The sequence below is a fragment of the Biomphalaria glabrata genome, chromosome 6 (genome assembly GCF_947242115.1).
Source record: "Biomphalaria glabrata chromosome 6, xgBioGlab47.1, whole genome shotgun sequence".
Taxonomy (NCBI): Eukaryota; Metazoa; Mollusca; class Gastropoda; family Planorbidae; genus Biomphalaria; species Biomphalaria glabrata.
In genome coordinates, this window is record NC_074716.1 from 7,091,333 (window position 1) to 7,109,766 (window position 18,434).

Sequence of the window (18,434 nt, forward strand, 5' to 3'; positions counted from 1 at the left end):
GTTCTCAATTTCATTCCTGGATTTAGTTGTACTATTGGAATGCCACGCTTATTACAAGAACTCGGTATATAATAATTAGACCTACAACTTGAATATAAATAATTAATGAAAGTAAATAATTTAAGTATACACTTATGTTCACTGGCGGATCCAGGGGGGGGGGGGGCGGTAGGGGCGATCGCCCCCCCCCCACTCGACCGACCCCCCCCCCCCCTCCGAAAGGGGGGCGGACGAACTTTAGTATAGGATTCACACAATTTGTATACGAATTTATTACTTATGTTAAAAAAAAATATACACTAATTATTTATATTTCAACCTATTTTTAGATTATTTCGCCCCCCCCCTCTAGTATGTTGGCCGATTTGTTGGGGTCGGGAGGGGTCGATGGTATCCATCCCGCCCCCCCTTACACTTTCGAGTGGGGGGGGCGGTCCAATTTGTATGTAGAAATCACAGCTTGCTAACAAAATCAATTAAATATCTCTATTCTATCTTTAAAACTTGTTATTGATGTTTTAACCGATCTTTATATTATGTCGTTCCCTGTTTGCCGATTGGTGGGGGGGGGGGCGAATACCTCTTCTGCCCTTCCCACCTAAACCCTTTGAGTAGGGGGGCGGTCCGTTTTTATGTAGAAATCATAGTTTGTGAACAAAATTAGTTGAATTAATATATACATTTTATATTATGTCGCTCCCTTTCTGGTATTTTGGCCGATTCGGTGGGGTGAGGGGGGGGGGGGGCGATTGCATGTACTGCCCTCCCCACTCTAGCCCTCTGAGTGCTGGGGAAGGCGGTCCTATTTTTGTGGAGAATCATAGTTTGTGAATAAAATTAGTTGAATATCTTTATAATATAAACTACGTATTGTTATGTGACCCATTGTAAATGTGTCGTACCACACCCTAATTTCAAATTGTATCATTAGTAAATTTAAATGAAAAAGGGTTGTACCAGGTGGGAGGGGCGATACATGCAATCGCATTTCCCCCATCGGACAAATCAATACTTTTTCTTTTTGTATTATAGTTAAGAAATTACAAAATTAAAAAAATCTGTCACTAAAATAATTTATATATACTATAAATTAAATTCTTATATCGAGTCGTCCCATACCTATTCTTTAATGCCAAATGCAATCTTTAGCAGAAATTAGTAAAGGAGCGAGGATTAATCGTTTTCACTCTACGCCATTCCCATTTCCAAACAGAATTTTTGTAATTTCACATGAAGTTATCATAAGTATTTTAAGAAAGACTTTGCATTGGAAAAGTTAGAATTCAAACGAAATTTTTCAGTATAAGAGTCATGATTGAGAAGAGTTCTAAGCTCAAATAACGTTTTCATAGTCGCCTTTTCCCAACCTTTACTCAATCTGATATTTTTCTAGCTAAATAATTTTGGGACTATTACTCACAATTTATACTAGAGTTTTCTTGAATACTATTTATCGAATAAGTTTTTTTTCGGCGGCGATCCTCAAGGCAAAAATCTAAATACGTGGGGTATCCTATCTTTTCAAGGAACAAATCGGTTTTATTTGCAATGTATTATGGGCCTATACATTCAAATTAGAATATTTTTCAAGTACAACATTATTCGAAAGGTCGTTTTTCAATAGTATGAATAATGAGCTTCAGGTCAGGAGAATGCGTTTCTGCAGTGAAGAATGCAAGAAAACGCTTTTGGCGTCGGGGCTTCGCCCCGAACTCCATTGATGAATAATGAGCTGTACTTGTCAGGAGAATGCGTTTCTGCATTGAAAAAAGCAAGAAAACGCTTTTGGCGTCGGGGTTTCGCCCCGAATTTCACCAGAGAACCTTATAGCGCTGCCCCAGTTGTTTTGTTTTTCGCCAAAGGTTGAGAAATGCTGCTTTTTTTATTCTCATATTTATTTATATATATATATATATATATATATATATATATATATATATATATATATATATATATATATATATATATATATATATACATATATATATATATATATGTGTGTATGTGTGTGCGTGCGTGTGTGTGTGTGTGTGTGCGTGCGCGCGCGCGCTGTATGCACGTTTATGCGTAGGGTTAGGGTTTACTGGGCGTTAGGGTTAGGGTTTGGAAAAAAATCGCCCCCCCCCACTCCAAAGTTCTGGATCCGCTAGTGCTTATGTTAAACAAAAGATCGGACACAATGAATAAAACCGCACATACTAGTTGAGTGCTGTAATACTACTCACATCTCGATGGAGTTTTGAGATATACTCTACAAGTAATTTACTCATTGACCGAGCTAACAAAAACAAAAGAAGAAAAACATAAAAAAATACTTTAAAAAAAAAACTTGTATGAAGTGTAATTGTATCAATTAGTTTGAAGCAGTCATGTCATTAAATTTGTAGTAGATCTAGACTAAATATGTGCGATTTATAGTTGTTACGTGCGCATGTTAATGTAAATGTGAAATGGTGCGAATGCGTGTTGAACGGAGGGGAGAAAAGAAAATGGAGAAAATAGAAACGAAATAGTGTTCTAGTGTTCATGAGAATTAAAATGAGTTCTAAGCGATGACGTTGTTGTTTTAGTGTTAATGTACTGTTTAAAGAGTCTTATTCTAGAAAGGAACGTAACAATAGTGTTCTGCCAATGTTTTGTTTAGCACTATTTCATACTTTTATCAAATGAACTATGATTATATCCCTTATTTTGTGCTTATTATTATATCCCACCAGATTTTAAAATTCATTTAATTAACAATTTGTGTGTGTGTGTACATTTTCTGTAGGACTGTCATCTGGTTCTTATTGTAACAATCAGGACATTTGTGCTCAAGGCTTAATTTGTTCTGGATGGTATTGTAAATGTAATGGGACACAGTTTTATGATCAAGCTTCACTGACCTGCAGAGACAGTAAGTTATCATTGTATTGCTTCAATTTTTTAGTTGCTTATTCTTCGCAACATGCGGGGCTTAGGCAAGTCCGCACAGCAACAGAACGAATCCTAAACACGTGGAAACTACGTGAGGAATACCTTCAACGTCCAAAGTATCTCTTTCATGTCTTTATCGACTTCAATAAACGTTTGACAACAGAGAAGAACGATATCAATAAAAACATAGTTTAAGAAATGCAGAATGTTTACAAGCCAGCCCATAGTGTAGTGCTGTAGCGAACAATAACATTTCGGACTGGCTTAAAAGATTGAGTTGGAGTGAGACAAGGTTACATACTCCCCATCACATGGCAATATCTTCCTTGAAAGGATAATGGAGAAGGCTATTGAAGGTTACGAAGTTAATGGAAGCATTGATGGAAGAAGAATTACAAACATTGTGATTTTTGAAGGACATAGATGGTCTGGAAAGAACAGAGGAAAAACTAGCTGACTTGGTGATCTGCATAGTCAAGACTTCTGAAACATAAACTTTGAGATCAATGCCGAAAAAACACAAAGTATTAGCAATAACCACCGAGGCTTTTAAATGGACATCAATATTGGAGGCAAAAAGTTGGCAAGTGTCAGAAGTTTTATATACCTCGGACCTATTTTTGACATGAAGGAACCAGATCTGAACCACTGGCAAGAATTATGCAGTCTACAGCAGCACTAGCAAGGCTTAAATCAATCTGAAAAGACAAAGGATAAGTCCTCGGCATTTAAGTCAAACTGATGCGCTCCTTGATCATGGTCACATGCTTGTTTGTTTACGAATCTTTGACGTTATGAGCAGAATTAGAGAGCAGGATTCTTACAGTGGGATTTGGATTCTATAGAAGGATCCTATGTATCACCTAAAATGATTCCATCACAAATACGAGATTCGAAGCAGGATCACAATAGCAATTGGAACAGACCACGACATGCTCACTTTCACGAATTGATCAGTGACCTCATTATACAGAGGGCCACATTAAATAAAGTCACAGAATAAGCACGAGTTAGTTATAATTAACCAATCAGAGAAATAAATCAAGAAAAGGGTCGCGAACGTCAGTTTCTAGAAGGCGAAAGCTAAGAGAAATACTTGGAATAAAATACCGGAAAAGAACATTTTAAAAGTATAAATTGGTGGAAAGTTAGTCAAGATTCAACTCCAGGAAGAGGTGAGTGCCTGGGCATTGGGCAAGTTTGGAACGTTGTCGAGCGCTCAGCAGTTCCGCCCTCTTCACGAAGCTGTTGGGCTCAAGGAAACAGCAATGCCAACACAGTTTGGTATTAGTCATAATGATGCAGTGTTTTCTAAAGTGTTCTAACAGGAGTCTAGCAGGTCAGACGATAATGGAACATCAGTTGAACATACGTAGACGTAGACTTTTAGTCGTTTTGTTTTATCTTAACATGTCTCACTTTTGTTGCATTGACGGCTAAATGTCTCTTTCTTTAAACAATCTTGAAGGCGCCGTGGCTGAGTGGTAAAACGCTCGGCTTCCAAACTGAGGGTTGTCGGAATCGAATCCTAGTGAATGACTAAGATTTTTAATTTCGGGATCATTAAGGTGCCCCTGAGTCTACCCAGCTCTAATGAGTGCCTAACTTGAGTTGGGGAAAGCAAAGGCTTTTGGTCGTTGTGTGCTGGCCACTTGACACACTGTTCGTTAACCGTTGCCTACAGAAACAGATAACCTGGACATTTCATTGTCTAACCTGATTTCTCTATATCTGAAAGGGGTACTTTAATTTTACTTTATGTTGTACACAAAGAGAAGTCTAACAGGTCTAAGGCTAATGGAATATTGGTTTATCATACGTAGAGGTGTACGTATACATTTAGTAGTTATCTTTCCATGTTTTACTTTAGCTGTATTGGCGGCAATATTTCTGTTTCTTTTAATAACCCCACTGGATAAAAGATCTTATGTTTTTTTAAACCCATTAGAAGTGCATCATGGCTACCCTTGCAGCAATGCAGACTGGTGTGTGCCGGGATTAAGTTGTGAAGGACGTCTGTGTGGCTGTACATCCAGCCAGTACTACGATCCAATCAGTGCAAACTGTAGCAACAGTAAGTTATGCATTCGGTAATTAGTGAGCATGTCAATCTAAATATTGTTATAACCTTGCCATGCACACCGCGCACTATTAGACACTAGACTAGGAAGGATGTTGACATTAGAGAGTAGAGAGAGAACGATTTCCGCCCGAGTCTAGAGCCGATATAAAGATGCCGTGCTCAAGGCAGATGTCCTAGATCTATGTGTTTGTCATGTCCTCTTGTAAATAAACATTTATGTCTCATCGGGTTGCCTCCCTTAAGTTATTACACTATTTAATCAACGTATGTATATTGAAACCACTAATACATTGGTGAAGGAAATTAATCGTTCAAATGCGGATTTTTTGTTTATATTATTTTTTGCAATAGCAAAGTAAGAGAGGTAAATGCCAAATAATGAAACTACAAAAAGTTATTTTGAGTTTATTTATTGCCAATGGACCTCATTCACCTATCTTAAACAAACAACACACAATAGTACCCGCTATACAAATTACTCAATTCAGTAAGTCTATCGCGTGATACGTAAATTTCATTGTTTTATCAATATTATCACGTGGCTAAATGTTGTTTGTTTACGATTGGCGAATGAGGTCCATTGATAAAGAGTTCACAGAATGTAACACTGATTACAGAATCCTTTATTATTATATCAAGAAAACTAAATTAAAATATTGTTACTACATCAAGTCGTGGCGAAGAGTGCTAGTTGTGTCCCTTAAGACAAAAAAACCGAACTGTACAAAACCTGGTTGTTCTTACTCATTCGCCTGTAGCAACGATACCACTACCACAGCAATATTAAAAGTCAATATACATGTTTTTAATCACTCAATTAATTTTCTGAATGCTATATATGTTCTCTTTTTACAATAGCTCTATTCAAGTCAGAACTTCGTAGAGGGCGGAGGAAGCTGGATGCTGATCTTAAAAATGGCTCTAATGAATTTTTTTTTTGAAAATTTAACAGTTGATTTACATCACGGAGAAAAATGACTAGCTCGTTGGTCACAAAGGGAAAAGTCTAGTTTGACCATTATATTTTTTTCAAAGTAAAAAAAAAAGAAATAAATTTAAAATTGGCTAGAGAATAAGGCCTTTTAGAGTTATATCCAGCATCGGTTTTGAAAGGCCTGTCGCGTTCTTGGAAGGACTATGGCGTTCGGGAATTTCCTAATGTAAGGCCTTATTAATTTAAGAGTTTAATAAATTGACGTTCAGAAAACCTTTTTAGCATCGCCTTCTATATCTAGATCTAAAGGCCTATCATTCTAATATCGTAAATTGTACTAGAACTATACATTCTTTCTCGAGGAGAAGGGGGGGGGGGAAGGGCAGAGAGCGGGATTAAAAAAAATATTCATTGCTTTTTAATCTAACATTTATTAATTCTAAATATCAAATAGCAGCAATCTACAATTTATATAAAGGAGGGACTGTCTTTTTAAATAGAGTATTTTTTTATGTTTTTTTCTTATTTATTTATGAGTTGACTGTTTCTTCTGTTTCCAGGAGGTTGCTATTGGGCACCGTGCCTGTTTTCTGAAGAGTGTAAGCAGGCTTTTGTTTGTTTGGCTTCTACTTGTCGATGTTCCAGCAGCCAATATTATGACTACATGAATCAAAGCTGCAAGAACGGTAAGTTGCTTAATAATTTTATGAAATCAAGTGTGGACTAGATTCATTCCGTTTCAGATTATGTTTCATTGCCAACTACGATGTTGTAAGCATCACGTCCTTGCAACCATCAACATGGTAGGTGTGGTTGAACACAAACCGATTGGCTACATATCAATGGGGGTTCCAGTTTAAATCCCTACTCGAGCTCTATTGCGTTTGTTCAACATCTAAAAGCAAAACAAAAATCTCCATCCTATACGAGAATGGACCAGACCAGAGATTGGACCAGACCAGAGATTGGACGCTGATAGTGGTGATAAAGAGTCGATGCTGCCAACATGCTTCACATATTGGAAGAGGACAGAGAAGGGCTTCACTAACTATAGCGAGGACAGAGACATTAGTGAGAATGGCCATTGATTGCGGTTGTATTGCATGCATTGTAGTCTATAGTTTTGACATTACCGGCATCGGCAAATTATATTCGTTTCCTACTTGTCACAACCAATTACTGGTATATTAAAGATTCTCTGCCGAATGGGTACTATTGGTTTTCTTCAGGCTTAAAATGAGATGTCCATGAAACTATACATTCGACAACCACACAGCGAACTATAGGAGGTATAAAGACTCAACGGTATCTTCATGGTTTGTGTTAGGCTATGTTTACGAGTAAAATGAATTTTTGTATACCCGCACAGCTGCTATTCGGTTAACACTTATATAACCCACGGGTTATATGCGCGAAAGTACGGTAAACAAAAATCTGACAAATATATAAATTTGTATAATAATTTTTATCATTTATACTTTCTTTCTTTTGTTACTCGTCGTTCACAGCTGTTCTCTATGGTGACAACTGCTCAGATTCTGTTAACTGTGTTGACGGTTTGCATTGCTCCTCGGGTGTATGTGACTGTCCACTAGATCAATCTTACGATAAATCACTTCGTACATGCAAAAACGGTAAGTTTGTACTTTTTAAACCACATATTGACCACTTTATTGCAAATGACAAGGGTTTATATAGCATTATTACACATCGGGTTCGTACGTTGATGTGTTCGTACGTTGATGTGTTCCCAGGTCTTCAAATGTTTACTTGGTCCAAAAATAACCGTCCCTTGATATGCATTTGCTCATGAATTCATGTGCATGTTAAAATTTGAAGATTTAATTTGTTTTGCCACAAAGCAAAAGTGCTGCAAAGGCAGTTGTCGAGTTTCTTTTTATTGCTTGGCTTGGCTCGTTAGGGGTTACTTAATAATTACAATCAAGAACAATTATTACTAAACACACTTCAAATCCGACTATATATATCCATGGAAATACAAATAATACTTTAATTTCAATAAACACGCAACGACATCAACTCAATAAATATTAATACAAAACCACCTGTCCAGGAAGCAACTATCCAACTTTCCTGGACCGGGGACAACACCTCACTAACTAACACACTCTCTCGCACATTCAAGAAGACTAAACCATTCAGTTCATAACACGTGCAAGTCCATTCATATTCATAACCTGGCAATAATTAAACAAGGGGATATAACTATCATACCAAAATATCAAAGTAACATTCACTCTCGCAATACCGCCCCCTGACAGCAGAGACAATCGCAATTAGTAACAATATGCAGATAATAAAAATGAAAACAAATGAAAAGTAATAATAATGTATAAGGTCAGACCAATGCACCTTATGACAGGGTAGATGGAAGGAGTTAGGCTTTCTGAAGTGGCGGTAATATGAGGTCCAGGACTCTAGTGCATATAAGAGTGAAGTGAGCACCACAGCACTATAGACCTTCAGTTTTGTGGACATACTGAGTCCTCTAAGTTTCCACGCTTGTCCTTGAAGCCTGACAAAATGTGTAGAACTCATTAACGTTTTAAGCTCGGCGACCCCCCTTTTACTATTCCCCACTATGCTGCGACCCCTCCCCCTCGTAAAATTATTTTCGTTCACAAACCTAAGTAATCGTAATTACAATGTAAATATCTAATATACCTAGCCAAAGCTTTATGTTTAATCACCAAAGAATATTCAATTATATTCTTGTGATATGCATTTTTCATATTAAAATACAAATAAATAAAATTTTATCTTTGACTAGCTTTTTTTTTTTATTTTACATAGTCACTTTCATATTTATGTGACGATTTGAAAAACAAAGCCGGAGCAGTAGTAAAATGCATTGTCACAATAGTGGAAGAATGGTATAGTTATTAGTAAATCGAACATATTTCTTGATATTGGGCTACAGAACATTTAACTTTTGTTAAACTTAAAATTATCAGTTGAATGCCTTCGAATCCGTGTGTGCGAGAATTCATTCATGACCTACTTATTTTGTGGTCATTCTACTTCGTTAAGAGGGCTTTAACTTAGACTATTCTGGAATTTTTTACGTTTTTAAAAGTTCTTGATAATAGAATTTTTAAAGTTCTTAAACGTTCTTGATAACGGAATAGCGTTAAATTGTCATTTAGAGACTCGTAAAGTACGGATGACTGGTTGCGTGTGTCATGGGTTCAAACTATCATTTATCTATCCCCAGCTTTCCCTGCACCTTGCATGAGTTTCAGTTTGAGATAAACTATGATAATATTGGTCACGTTTTTTTTTTAAACTTTTTAAACTAAACATTTAAAATAAGCTTCTTAAGATACTCTGAACAGTAATAAAGGCTAGTTTTGTTTAAATATTTACCAAGATAAATTTAATTTATGTCATTTCTAAAACCATTCTCTCACGTAGCTTCAAGACCTGAACAACAATGTGACTCTTCCCTTAAAGACATGTGTGAGTCAGCTGACTTTGTCTGCAGACTTGAGATAGATAACAATTTCAATTCTACTTGTCAACGGGCTTCTCTTCTTCAAAATACAACTTTGTCAACAATCGCTTTGAAGAGTAAATATACGCAATCCTTTCTTGTGCTGCTGTTGTGTTGTTGTTTGTTTTTGTTTTCTTAATTATAACTTTTTGTGTTAATTAAGTTAAACAATTTCATTTGCTTAAACATCTGTTTTAAAATGTAAAAAAAATAAATCCTCTTTTAGACCGTGCCATCTATGGGGGCAGATGATGTAAAAAGCTCCTCTGTTTCTGTGGCCCACCGTGAGAGAGGGTGTCATGTGGCCAGCACAACGACCAGCCGCCTTTACTTTGTCCCCAACTAATGTCAGCTGGGTGGACGCAGAGGCACCCTAAGGATCCCGAAATAAAAAATCCCAGTCCTCACCAGTATTCGAACCCGGGAGCCTCCGATTCAAATACCAAGCGCTTTACCACTCAGCCACATCGCCTCCTAGTGTTTTAAAACCGTTCGTTTAATAGACAACTAGCAGGGTAAAGAATGTTTGAATACTGAACTATATAAACTAGAGTTCATCAGTAAAAAATGTAAAATGTTTTACTTATTTCGGATGTTCCTTCAGAGTTGAAGATAATTACTTCCTATTCCAAACCTCCCGCTGGACGACGGGGGATGGTAGCGGGCAGGGTTTGAACCCTGTACCATCTATAAGTCCGAACGACAGTCCAGCGTGCAAACCGCACGACCAGGCAGCCAGTAAATCTATATTGGCTTGGTCTTGTGTTATCTGCATTTGACTTTAGACAACCTTCAGAATACTCCCAATAGAAAGTAATCATCCTAATTTTGAAGAAAGGTCGGCAACTCTCCAAGCACAAATATATTAATTATCTAGAATCAATTTACATTACTTATTTTTTATTTGTATTGATGTAAATTATATACGAAATATAAAAAAGCAAACAGCTGTTTAGTGAAAAGTTGTACAAGACAAAATATACTCCATGTTTCCTAATTGTTCTCTTCCCTCTGGGATATCTTTTTGCAAATTCTTATTGGTTATATTATTTTTATATTATTAGATAGGTTATGAAATAGAATTATAAGGCTTTGAACTGTATGATCTCCCCTTGTGCCTCACTTTTTAAATTGTTAATTTCTTTGTCGTGTTACAGAAATGTTATGTCCTATTCTAACATTAGTTATGTCCTATTCTAACATTAGTTATGTCCTATTCTAACATTAGTTTATGTCCTATTCTAACATTAGTTATGTCCTACCCTAACATTAGTTATGTCCTATTCTAACATTAGTTTATGTCCTATTCTAACATTAGTTATGTCCTATTCTAACATTAGTTTATGTCCTATTCTAACATTAGTTTATGTCCTATTCTAACATTAGTTATGTCCTATTCTAACATTAGTTTATGTCCTATTCTAACATTAGTTATGTCCTACCCTAACATTAGTTATGTCCTATTCTAACAGTAGTTATGTCCTATTCTAACATTAGTTATGTCCTACCCTAACTTTGGTTGTTGTAGGCGTCTTTATGTGATTTCTTGTTTGTTTGTTTATTTTATTTTAGCATTTTTAAAAACCAATAATAACAAACTAATGAAATGGATCAGTCTTAATAATTTTCTTACATTTATTTTGTGGCTTCTCAAGCGGAAGAGATAGGGGACAACACAACACTCATTGCTGTTGCAGTTGTCGCTGCAGTCGGTTGGGCTGTCGCCATTCTAGCTGTCATGTTTGTAATCATCACATTTTGCAGAAATCGAAAGAAATCTGCCACTAATGGGTAATAGAAAGTAATGTACTTATAAATAGAGCTTAAAAAAAACTGTATTAAATAAACTCACTTTAACAACATACTTTATATCATCCTTGTAGTGAGATGATTGTGTCATTATATGTAAGCTACATAATTGAAGCCTACTTTGTTTTTTTGGTAGGGGTGGTAGTGAGTTGAGAAATACTACAGGAACCAAAGGCAATGATTATAGAAACTTCCCTCAACGAGCAGGTAGAAAGTGTTATTTTTTTAAATTGTTGTTAATTAAATAAACAAGATGTTGCTTTACTCTACGTTTCTGCATACAAGTTTGCGCATTATCTATAAAAATTTCTCTCTTTCAGAGCTTGCAGTCTATAGAGCAGTTGATGTTAAGGTCATCTGTTTCTTTGGCCAACCTCCTTTACTTTCCCCAACTCAAGTCAGGTACCCCTTAAAGTTGAGTGAATTCAGAGGCGCTCTAAAAACCCCAAAATTCAAAAAAAATTCCTGTCTTCACCCAGGACCCCAGGTTTGGAAGCCAAACGCTTAATCACTCAGCCACTGCGCCCCCAAATTACCCATATATATTATACAAAATTACTACTAACATCTTTAAAATAACTTCTTTATTACATAAAAATGTGCAACTAAGATCGATCTCTCCCCACTTCGAACAGGAGTACAGACATCTGACTAACAAATAATTCACGTTTGTGGTAAAGTTGTTTTTTTTTTTTTTCAAAACAAGAATTTGTATACTTGGACAACACAGTTTGTTTCAACTATTTTCAGACCAAGATTCTTTAGAGTATGTCAATAAAGAATATCTGGAAGTAACGCCATCAGTCCAGTCTACCACGACGGTTCAAACCACGAAGCCCGTGACAACCAGACATGCTCTCGGTGTCAAGCAGCCCGAAACTTCACCCACATTCATCTATAATAATGAAAGTTTTCAGCCAGAATCAAACGATGAGGATGATATGATATACGAACAAATTTAGCTGGAGAAAAAGTTTGGCTCAAGTCACGAATACTAAGATGCTGCCAGTATACATGATTTGCAGAAATGGTCTTGCTAATTTGTGTCATGTATATTTATTATAGTTTAGTTCAGGGGTTCTCAGCCTGTGGGTCGCGATCCCCTTGGGGGTCGACTGACGATTTGCCAGGGGTCGCCTAAGACCATCAAAAATATGGATTGTTATTGTCTACTCTTCTATTGCTGTATGTGTGTGTGGGGGGGGGGTCGCGGCAGAGTGGGGGATTGTTAAAAGGGGTCGCCGAGCTTAAAAGGTTGAGAACCGATGGTTTAGTTATTTATTCAGCACATGTACACACACACACAGCCAGTGCCCACCTATGTACTTCTTGATGACGACGAGTGACTTTAAAACACACTGACTGAGAGTGAAATGCAATACTTTTTTTTTTGGTTGCAGCATTAATGGGGAGGAGACGACCACTGTAACTGTGGTTTAATGGCTGCAGATTGTCTTAAAGAATTGCTATATATTTCTGAAAGACATCTTACAATACTTACATGATCAGGTCCTTTAAGAGATGGTAGCTATGTCTGGGTGACATGTTTTTTAATTAGTCTATTAAGTAGACGTCTTTCTGTATTACCGTACCAGCAGGTGATTGCAAAGGTAATTAGACTATTGATGGTAGCTGTTATAAATTTCCTTTGTTATTGTTTTTTTCAATTGTAAAATTTTCTACTTTCCTAAGATAAAACAGTGATTAATGTATCTTGTTGTAAAGACTTTGGTAGTGTTCATTCCTTGTCAACTTGTTGTTTATGATTATGTTTATTTATATTCTTGCACTTGGTTTACTGTTTGATTGTTTATCTGAAACTATATTACCTGGTTTTCATGCTTCCTAAAATCTACAATCATTCTTTAGTTTTCTAAACATTCAGAATTTAAAAAGTTGTCTATGCGCTTCCCGTAGAAGTTGTCAATAGTTGAATGCTTCAGTATTTCGACAGCTGCGATGAGGCTGATGGTGTCTACAAATAAATATCAAATATGATGATGATTAACAAGGGTGTCATGTGGCCAGCACAACGACCAACCGCCATTAATAATCCTTAACTAATGTCAGGTACCCATTAGAGCTGGGTGGACTCAGAGGCGCACGAAGATCCCGAAATTAAAAATCCCAGTCTTCACCAGGATTGGAACCCCGGTCCCTGGTTCGGATGCCAAGCGCTTTACCGCTCAGCCACCGCGCCTCCCGTTTTTTAATAGTAACTGTTAGTTACTTCATGTGTATTTAAGATATTAAGAAATTTCCATTAAAAAACAACACTTATTACATTTCTTTCATGAAAGTAATAAAATGTATGTACATTAGAACAGAAGTTTTATAAAATCTAAATCTGAAGAATTCATTCATTTCTTTTAACACCAAATTTGTAACTTTACAAATAAATCATATAGTTTTCGTCATCTGTCATTGTTAATAATCAAGAAGTGGTCTCTCGGTTTCAGTTACTGGTATAAAATTAAGAGCCAATATTAATTTGGCTCCTTCAGCTCTATTTTAGAATCGTGGTATTGAGTGTCTAACATAGTTGAATGTAAGCTCTAAAAATTAGTCAACATGTAGCTCTATTACATTGTATTCATTCTTGTCCCTATGATATCTGGTGAGATTGAGGACATCTCAGGATTTCTCCACTTCGGAATTATTCAGAAATCTAAATAATTATATATAGCCTATGTAAAGAGAGAGAGAGAGAGATAACCAAGATGATTTACTATATTTTTTACTATATCTATAATATAAAGCAGAAAGTAAGGCGTATGTATGTATGTTACTCATAGAAATCAAAATCTTGACCAATCTTGATAAAACTTGGCATAAATGTTCCTTGGGTACAAACTAGAGCCGTTACGTATGTATAGTAGCCCTAAAATAAACTTAAGACACTCAACAAAAAAAATTTCCCAACTCTTTGAAAGTATTACTATTGTATGGATCTAAGCCATGTTTACATGAGAGAAGATCGAAAAGATCTAGATCTAATTTTAAGAACTACACTTTGCACATATAGTTTTTTAATTTGACCTATGACAATTCAAAATATACTCTATTGATTTGACAATTAACCTTCAAATTTGTGTTTCAAAAGCATTTTTACATAAATTTGTTCCTTATATCTGCGAATTTAGACGTCCTGGCGTACTTTACAATCCCCCGTTTTAATTTATATTTCATTCATCTCGAGCTACTTTCGTTTTTAAAAGCTATGGATGTATCGGCTTAACGGGTAAACCCATTTTCGCAAAACTACTTTTATTTGGCGAAAGAGAAAACTTGAAAGGAAAATTATATTAGTTTGACACATATATATATATCTAATTCACTAGATTAGTAATACGCAAACTAAGGCCAAGAGGCCGCGGGTAATGTCCGGCTAGTATATATACATTTTTATATATATATATATATATATATATATATATATATATATATATATATATATATATATATATATATATATATATATATATATATATATATATATGAATATTAAATATAATGTCGTTTGCATATTTTGCTTGTTTTCAATTAAATTTTATTTTTAAAAATATAAGAGACACAAAAAAACTTCTACGGAAAACGGTTTCTTGGAGATTTCCTGTACAGAATCTCTATGAATGTATTGAAAAGTTTTTTGTTAGTCGCAATGTACACAAAGAAGTTGCTGGAGGCATCTATTAGAAGAGATGTGTTCATAAACTCCATCATGAGATAGAGAGTAGCCGAGGGTAGGTCAGCTACGAAATAATTGATACAAGAGTAGATGATGCGAGTCAGAGCGAACACAAGACATGTGGTCAACAAAGTCGTCGTCGTCCTCATTGACCATTTGACATTGTCTTGATTCGAGGTCATCTTCCTCCGATCTCGGAGGGTCAGTTTGATTTTGAAGGCGATGAGGGTGCAGCCGATGCTGACGATGGAGATCGGCACCCAGGAGGAGAAGATATCCGAGACGAAAAAATAGAAGATGTTGTAAGCGTCCAGGTTCCCGACGTTGACTCCACCCGAAGCAAAGAACATGACCTTTGAGTGCTGGACATACACGTCCATTGCGGTCAAGTAATAAGCTGACCAGGGCAGCCAGATGAGGAAGGAGAGAACAACACTGGCTATAGCGGTTTTAGTGGTCACTACCTTTTTAAATGTCATTGGCATGTAGACGGCGAGAAATCTCTCCAGAGTGATGACCATGGCGATGGTCGTGCTGACATACTGGCCCCATGAGCTCAGAAAGAAGTAAAGAATGAGGCAGACCAGTAGAAAGTAGTTCACCCCCTCACTGTACTGCCACCCGCACAGATCGGGATACTCCATGTCGGGGCCAAAGTACTCCAGAATCTCTGAGAAATTCATGGTCATCAACTGAAGCATGCTGTCCGCTATGACCAGGCCGAAGAGTAGGATGTTGGAAGGCTTCCTCAGCCCGCTCCGCCTCAATATCGCGACACTCATCATGTTAGCACAGAAGCCGATGACAGAGAGGAAAGGGTTAACATAACATTTCATTACTTGTAAAGTTATTATATGAAGCTGAGGTGACGTACTAAAGTGACATATTGTCAAGTAATGTCGACCTACTGTTATATTTGTTTCATTTGAAAACGCCGAAGACATAATTTTACTAGACGATGTTAATATTGTTCCGTTAAAGTATGCTTTCATCAAATTTACAATTTTAGGCTGCCAGCTTTACTTTCGTTTTCCATACGTTTGTTTCGTTAACGTTAAAACAAGTAAAAGTTGTATCGCATTTATTGTACGTCCTCAGTACGATTCTGTCTATTAGATAATTAAATAGTTGCTACACAAAATACTGCCTTTTTAACTTTGTTATAATTATATGACCTTATGATATTGCTAGAAATTTAACTGTAGCAAATATCACAAAGCAATAATACGTATTGATTTAGAATATTATTTTATGTTACAAGTCCCCTTGAAGAATGTATACATTCTGCTATGCCACTTATGATAGAAGTTATAAAAAGCTCAATATTATTTGAATGTCATGTCAATTTTAAGCATCCGAGCATTCGCAATATGTCGTGACCGAGCACGTTTGAAGCCACGCAAGAGCAACCTGTAATTTTAGAGTTCAAGTATGCAAGCACCTCTTCACCTGTTAAAAATCTCCATTGGATTCTCAATTGATTACATGTATAATTGGCACTTCTTGTTTCCAAAGTATCGAAAGTTAGTTCAACGAAATTAGGACGTCCAATAAAAGAATACTTGAAGTTAGTATAAAGTATATAACCTGTATGATACTAAAATAAATCTTAAAACGCGAAACGAAAAACAGAAGTAATCGATTCCACATTTTACATTTAAGTCAATATGCAAATAGTCTAAATAGAAAAACATGTAAAAAGTATTTTTGCTACAGTTACTTGAGGAATAGACCCAATTTAATTAATGTGTCGTAAGTTACATTTCAATAAAAATTCAATATTGGGGAAAGGGGTTTGGAAAGGTGAGGAGGTGCATATAGGATCAGTAGGTTGCTAGGAACTTGAGGGTGCTTTGTAGATTTATATCAATCTTGTTGTGAATCTTTTCGGTCATTGGGTTGTTGACATTTTATCATTGATTCCATCTAGAGTGAACTTTTCGAAAGACGTACGTCGAATCGAGACGATTCGGTATATAAGGATGGGTCTTGGTCAAATCCAGGATAAGAAACAAGGTCGAATACTTAGACAAGGTTAGCCAGATCTCATGTAACTACAATTGAGACATCGTCCAAAAATAACAAGAAGCCCTTAGACAAGCTACTTAACGTCATAGTGACTTTGAAATATCGATAACTGACCTGAGTCTCAACAAATCATGTTGACAGAACAATGAAAAGATTTAGGAAAGACGTGGACATACTCATTAGAGATGGTACAGAAAAGTGATGACGTCATAAAGAGGATTGCGTGGCCAAATTATGGTTACGTCTTAAGGAGTTTCTCAAGCAATTCTTGTCTTACAAGTCACCAAAAGTAGCTTATGAAGATTTAAAATTGTGTTCAATGTCTTTTGGCCTCAAACATTTTTTTCTTCTATTTTGAGGCTTTATGACTGCTGCATACCAGAGGTCAGCCACACCACAGGACTGTGACACACAGTGTCCTCCAGGTGTCGTTTTCATCGATCCATATATCTTCAAATGTATTTGCTTCTTCACATGCCAATAGACGACATTTTGACCACACAAAAAGCCAACAGTTTTAAGGACTTAAGAAAAAACATTAGTCAAACATTAATATTCAGAGAAAAAAAAAGGGGAAATAATTTTTACAGTTCTGCTGCCATAATAAAACACGACAAAAAAAAAAACCTGAAAGCTACATATCGTCTGCTGCATGACCCGGAGACATCTCGATGGTACAGAAAGAAAAGGACAGACATCAATAAAGTAAGTAAAAAAATAAATTTAGTGTTTAATGTTCAACATGTAGCACTCAGTTAACATACCATTCACTGACAGGTTGAAACAAAATATTGTACTTCTGCATTCGTAAAGAGCTTAGTACAAGACAGAAATATTACCTAAATAAAACCTATATAGAGTCCAAGTCTGCTAAAAGAAAACTGAACAGTCTGAAAAGTTTAAATTTTCTTTACTGTTAAACCTTAATTTATTTTATCGTGACTTCGCCTTATCTTATCTTATAAATTACAGACGTTTGTTCAAAAAATAAATATTACGTCCTATATGCTTATATAGTCGTGCTACTAAGTAATAATTTTTCGTGTCTGATTCAGGAAGGTGCCTGAGAATTTCATTAGGTATTTTCATTGTATTTGTAAACTAATGGTTAAGTGTTTTATTCCTAATAGGCGGATCCGATAGGGATCCGACGGTGGCCCGCCTCTGAGTTTGTGTGAAAACACAAATTCTCTTAGTAATTTTTGTTAAATTGTATTTGTAACTAATGGTGAAGTGTTTTATGTGTTATTGCTACTTTACTTTCTTATGGGATCTTGTTGTTGATTTAGTTTTGAAAAATATCTGAAAACTTAATAGGTTTTAGTCCCTTTAAATAATTATTAATGCTAGTTCTACCACACGCATTCTACGATTAGGTTGATGTTTTAAACATTTATTTATGTTATTTAACGAAACATGAATGAATTTTTTAAAATACCAATTATCCAATTAATATTTGTAA

At 36.0% G+C, this 18,434-nt stretch overlaps 2 protein-coding genes across 2 annotated transcripts in view; one reads left to right on the forward strand and one right to left on the reverse strand.

Annotated features, from left to right (window-relative positions):
- LOC106066266 (prion-like-(Q/N-rich) domain-bearing protein 25) overlaps positions 1-12,968 on the forward strand; it is a 39,205-nt gene extending 26,237 nt beyond the window's left edge. The window contains exons 8-13 of the mRNA XM_056032132.1: positions 4,865-4,990; positions 6,494-6,619; positions 7,442-7,567; positions 11,103-11,238; positions 11,393-11,463; positions 12,007-12,968. Of these exons, the coding sequence (XP_055888107.1) occupies positions 4,865-4,990; positions 6,494-6,619; positions 7,442-7,567; positions 11,103-11,238; positions 11,393-11,463; positions 12,007-12,218 (797 nt within the window). The 3' untranslated portion in view covers positions 12,219-12,968. The remainder of the gene's footprint in view (positions 1-4,864; positions 4,991-6,493; positions 6,620-7,441; positions 7,568-11,102; positions 11,239-11,392; positions 11,464-12,006) is intronic.
- A 1,873-nt stretch (positions 12,969-14,841) lies between these two features.
- Positions 14,842-15,729, reverse strand: LOC129926668 (uncharacterized). The gene has a single exon (XM_056032140.1). The coding sequence runs from the start codon at positions 15,727-15,729 to the stop codon at positions 14,842-14,844; it is 888 nt and encodes a 295-aa protein (XP_055888115.1).
- Positions 15,730-18,434: the final 2,705 nt, after the last annotated feature.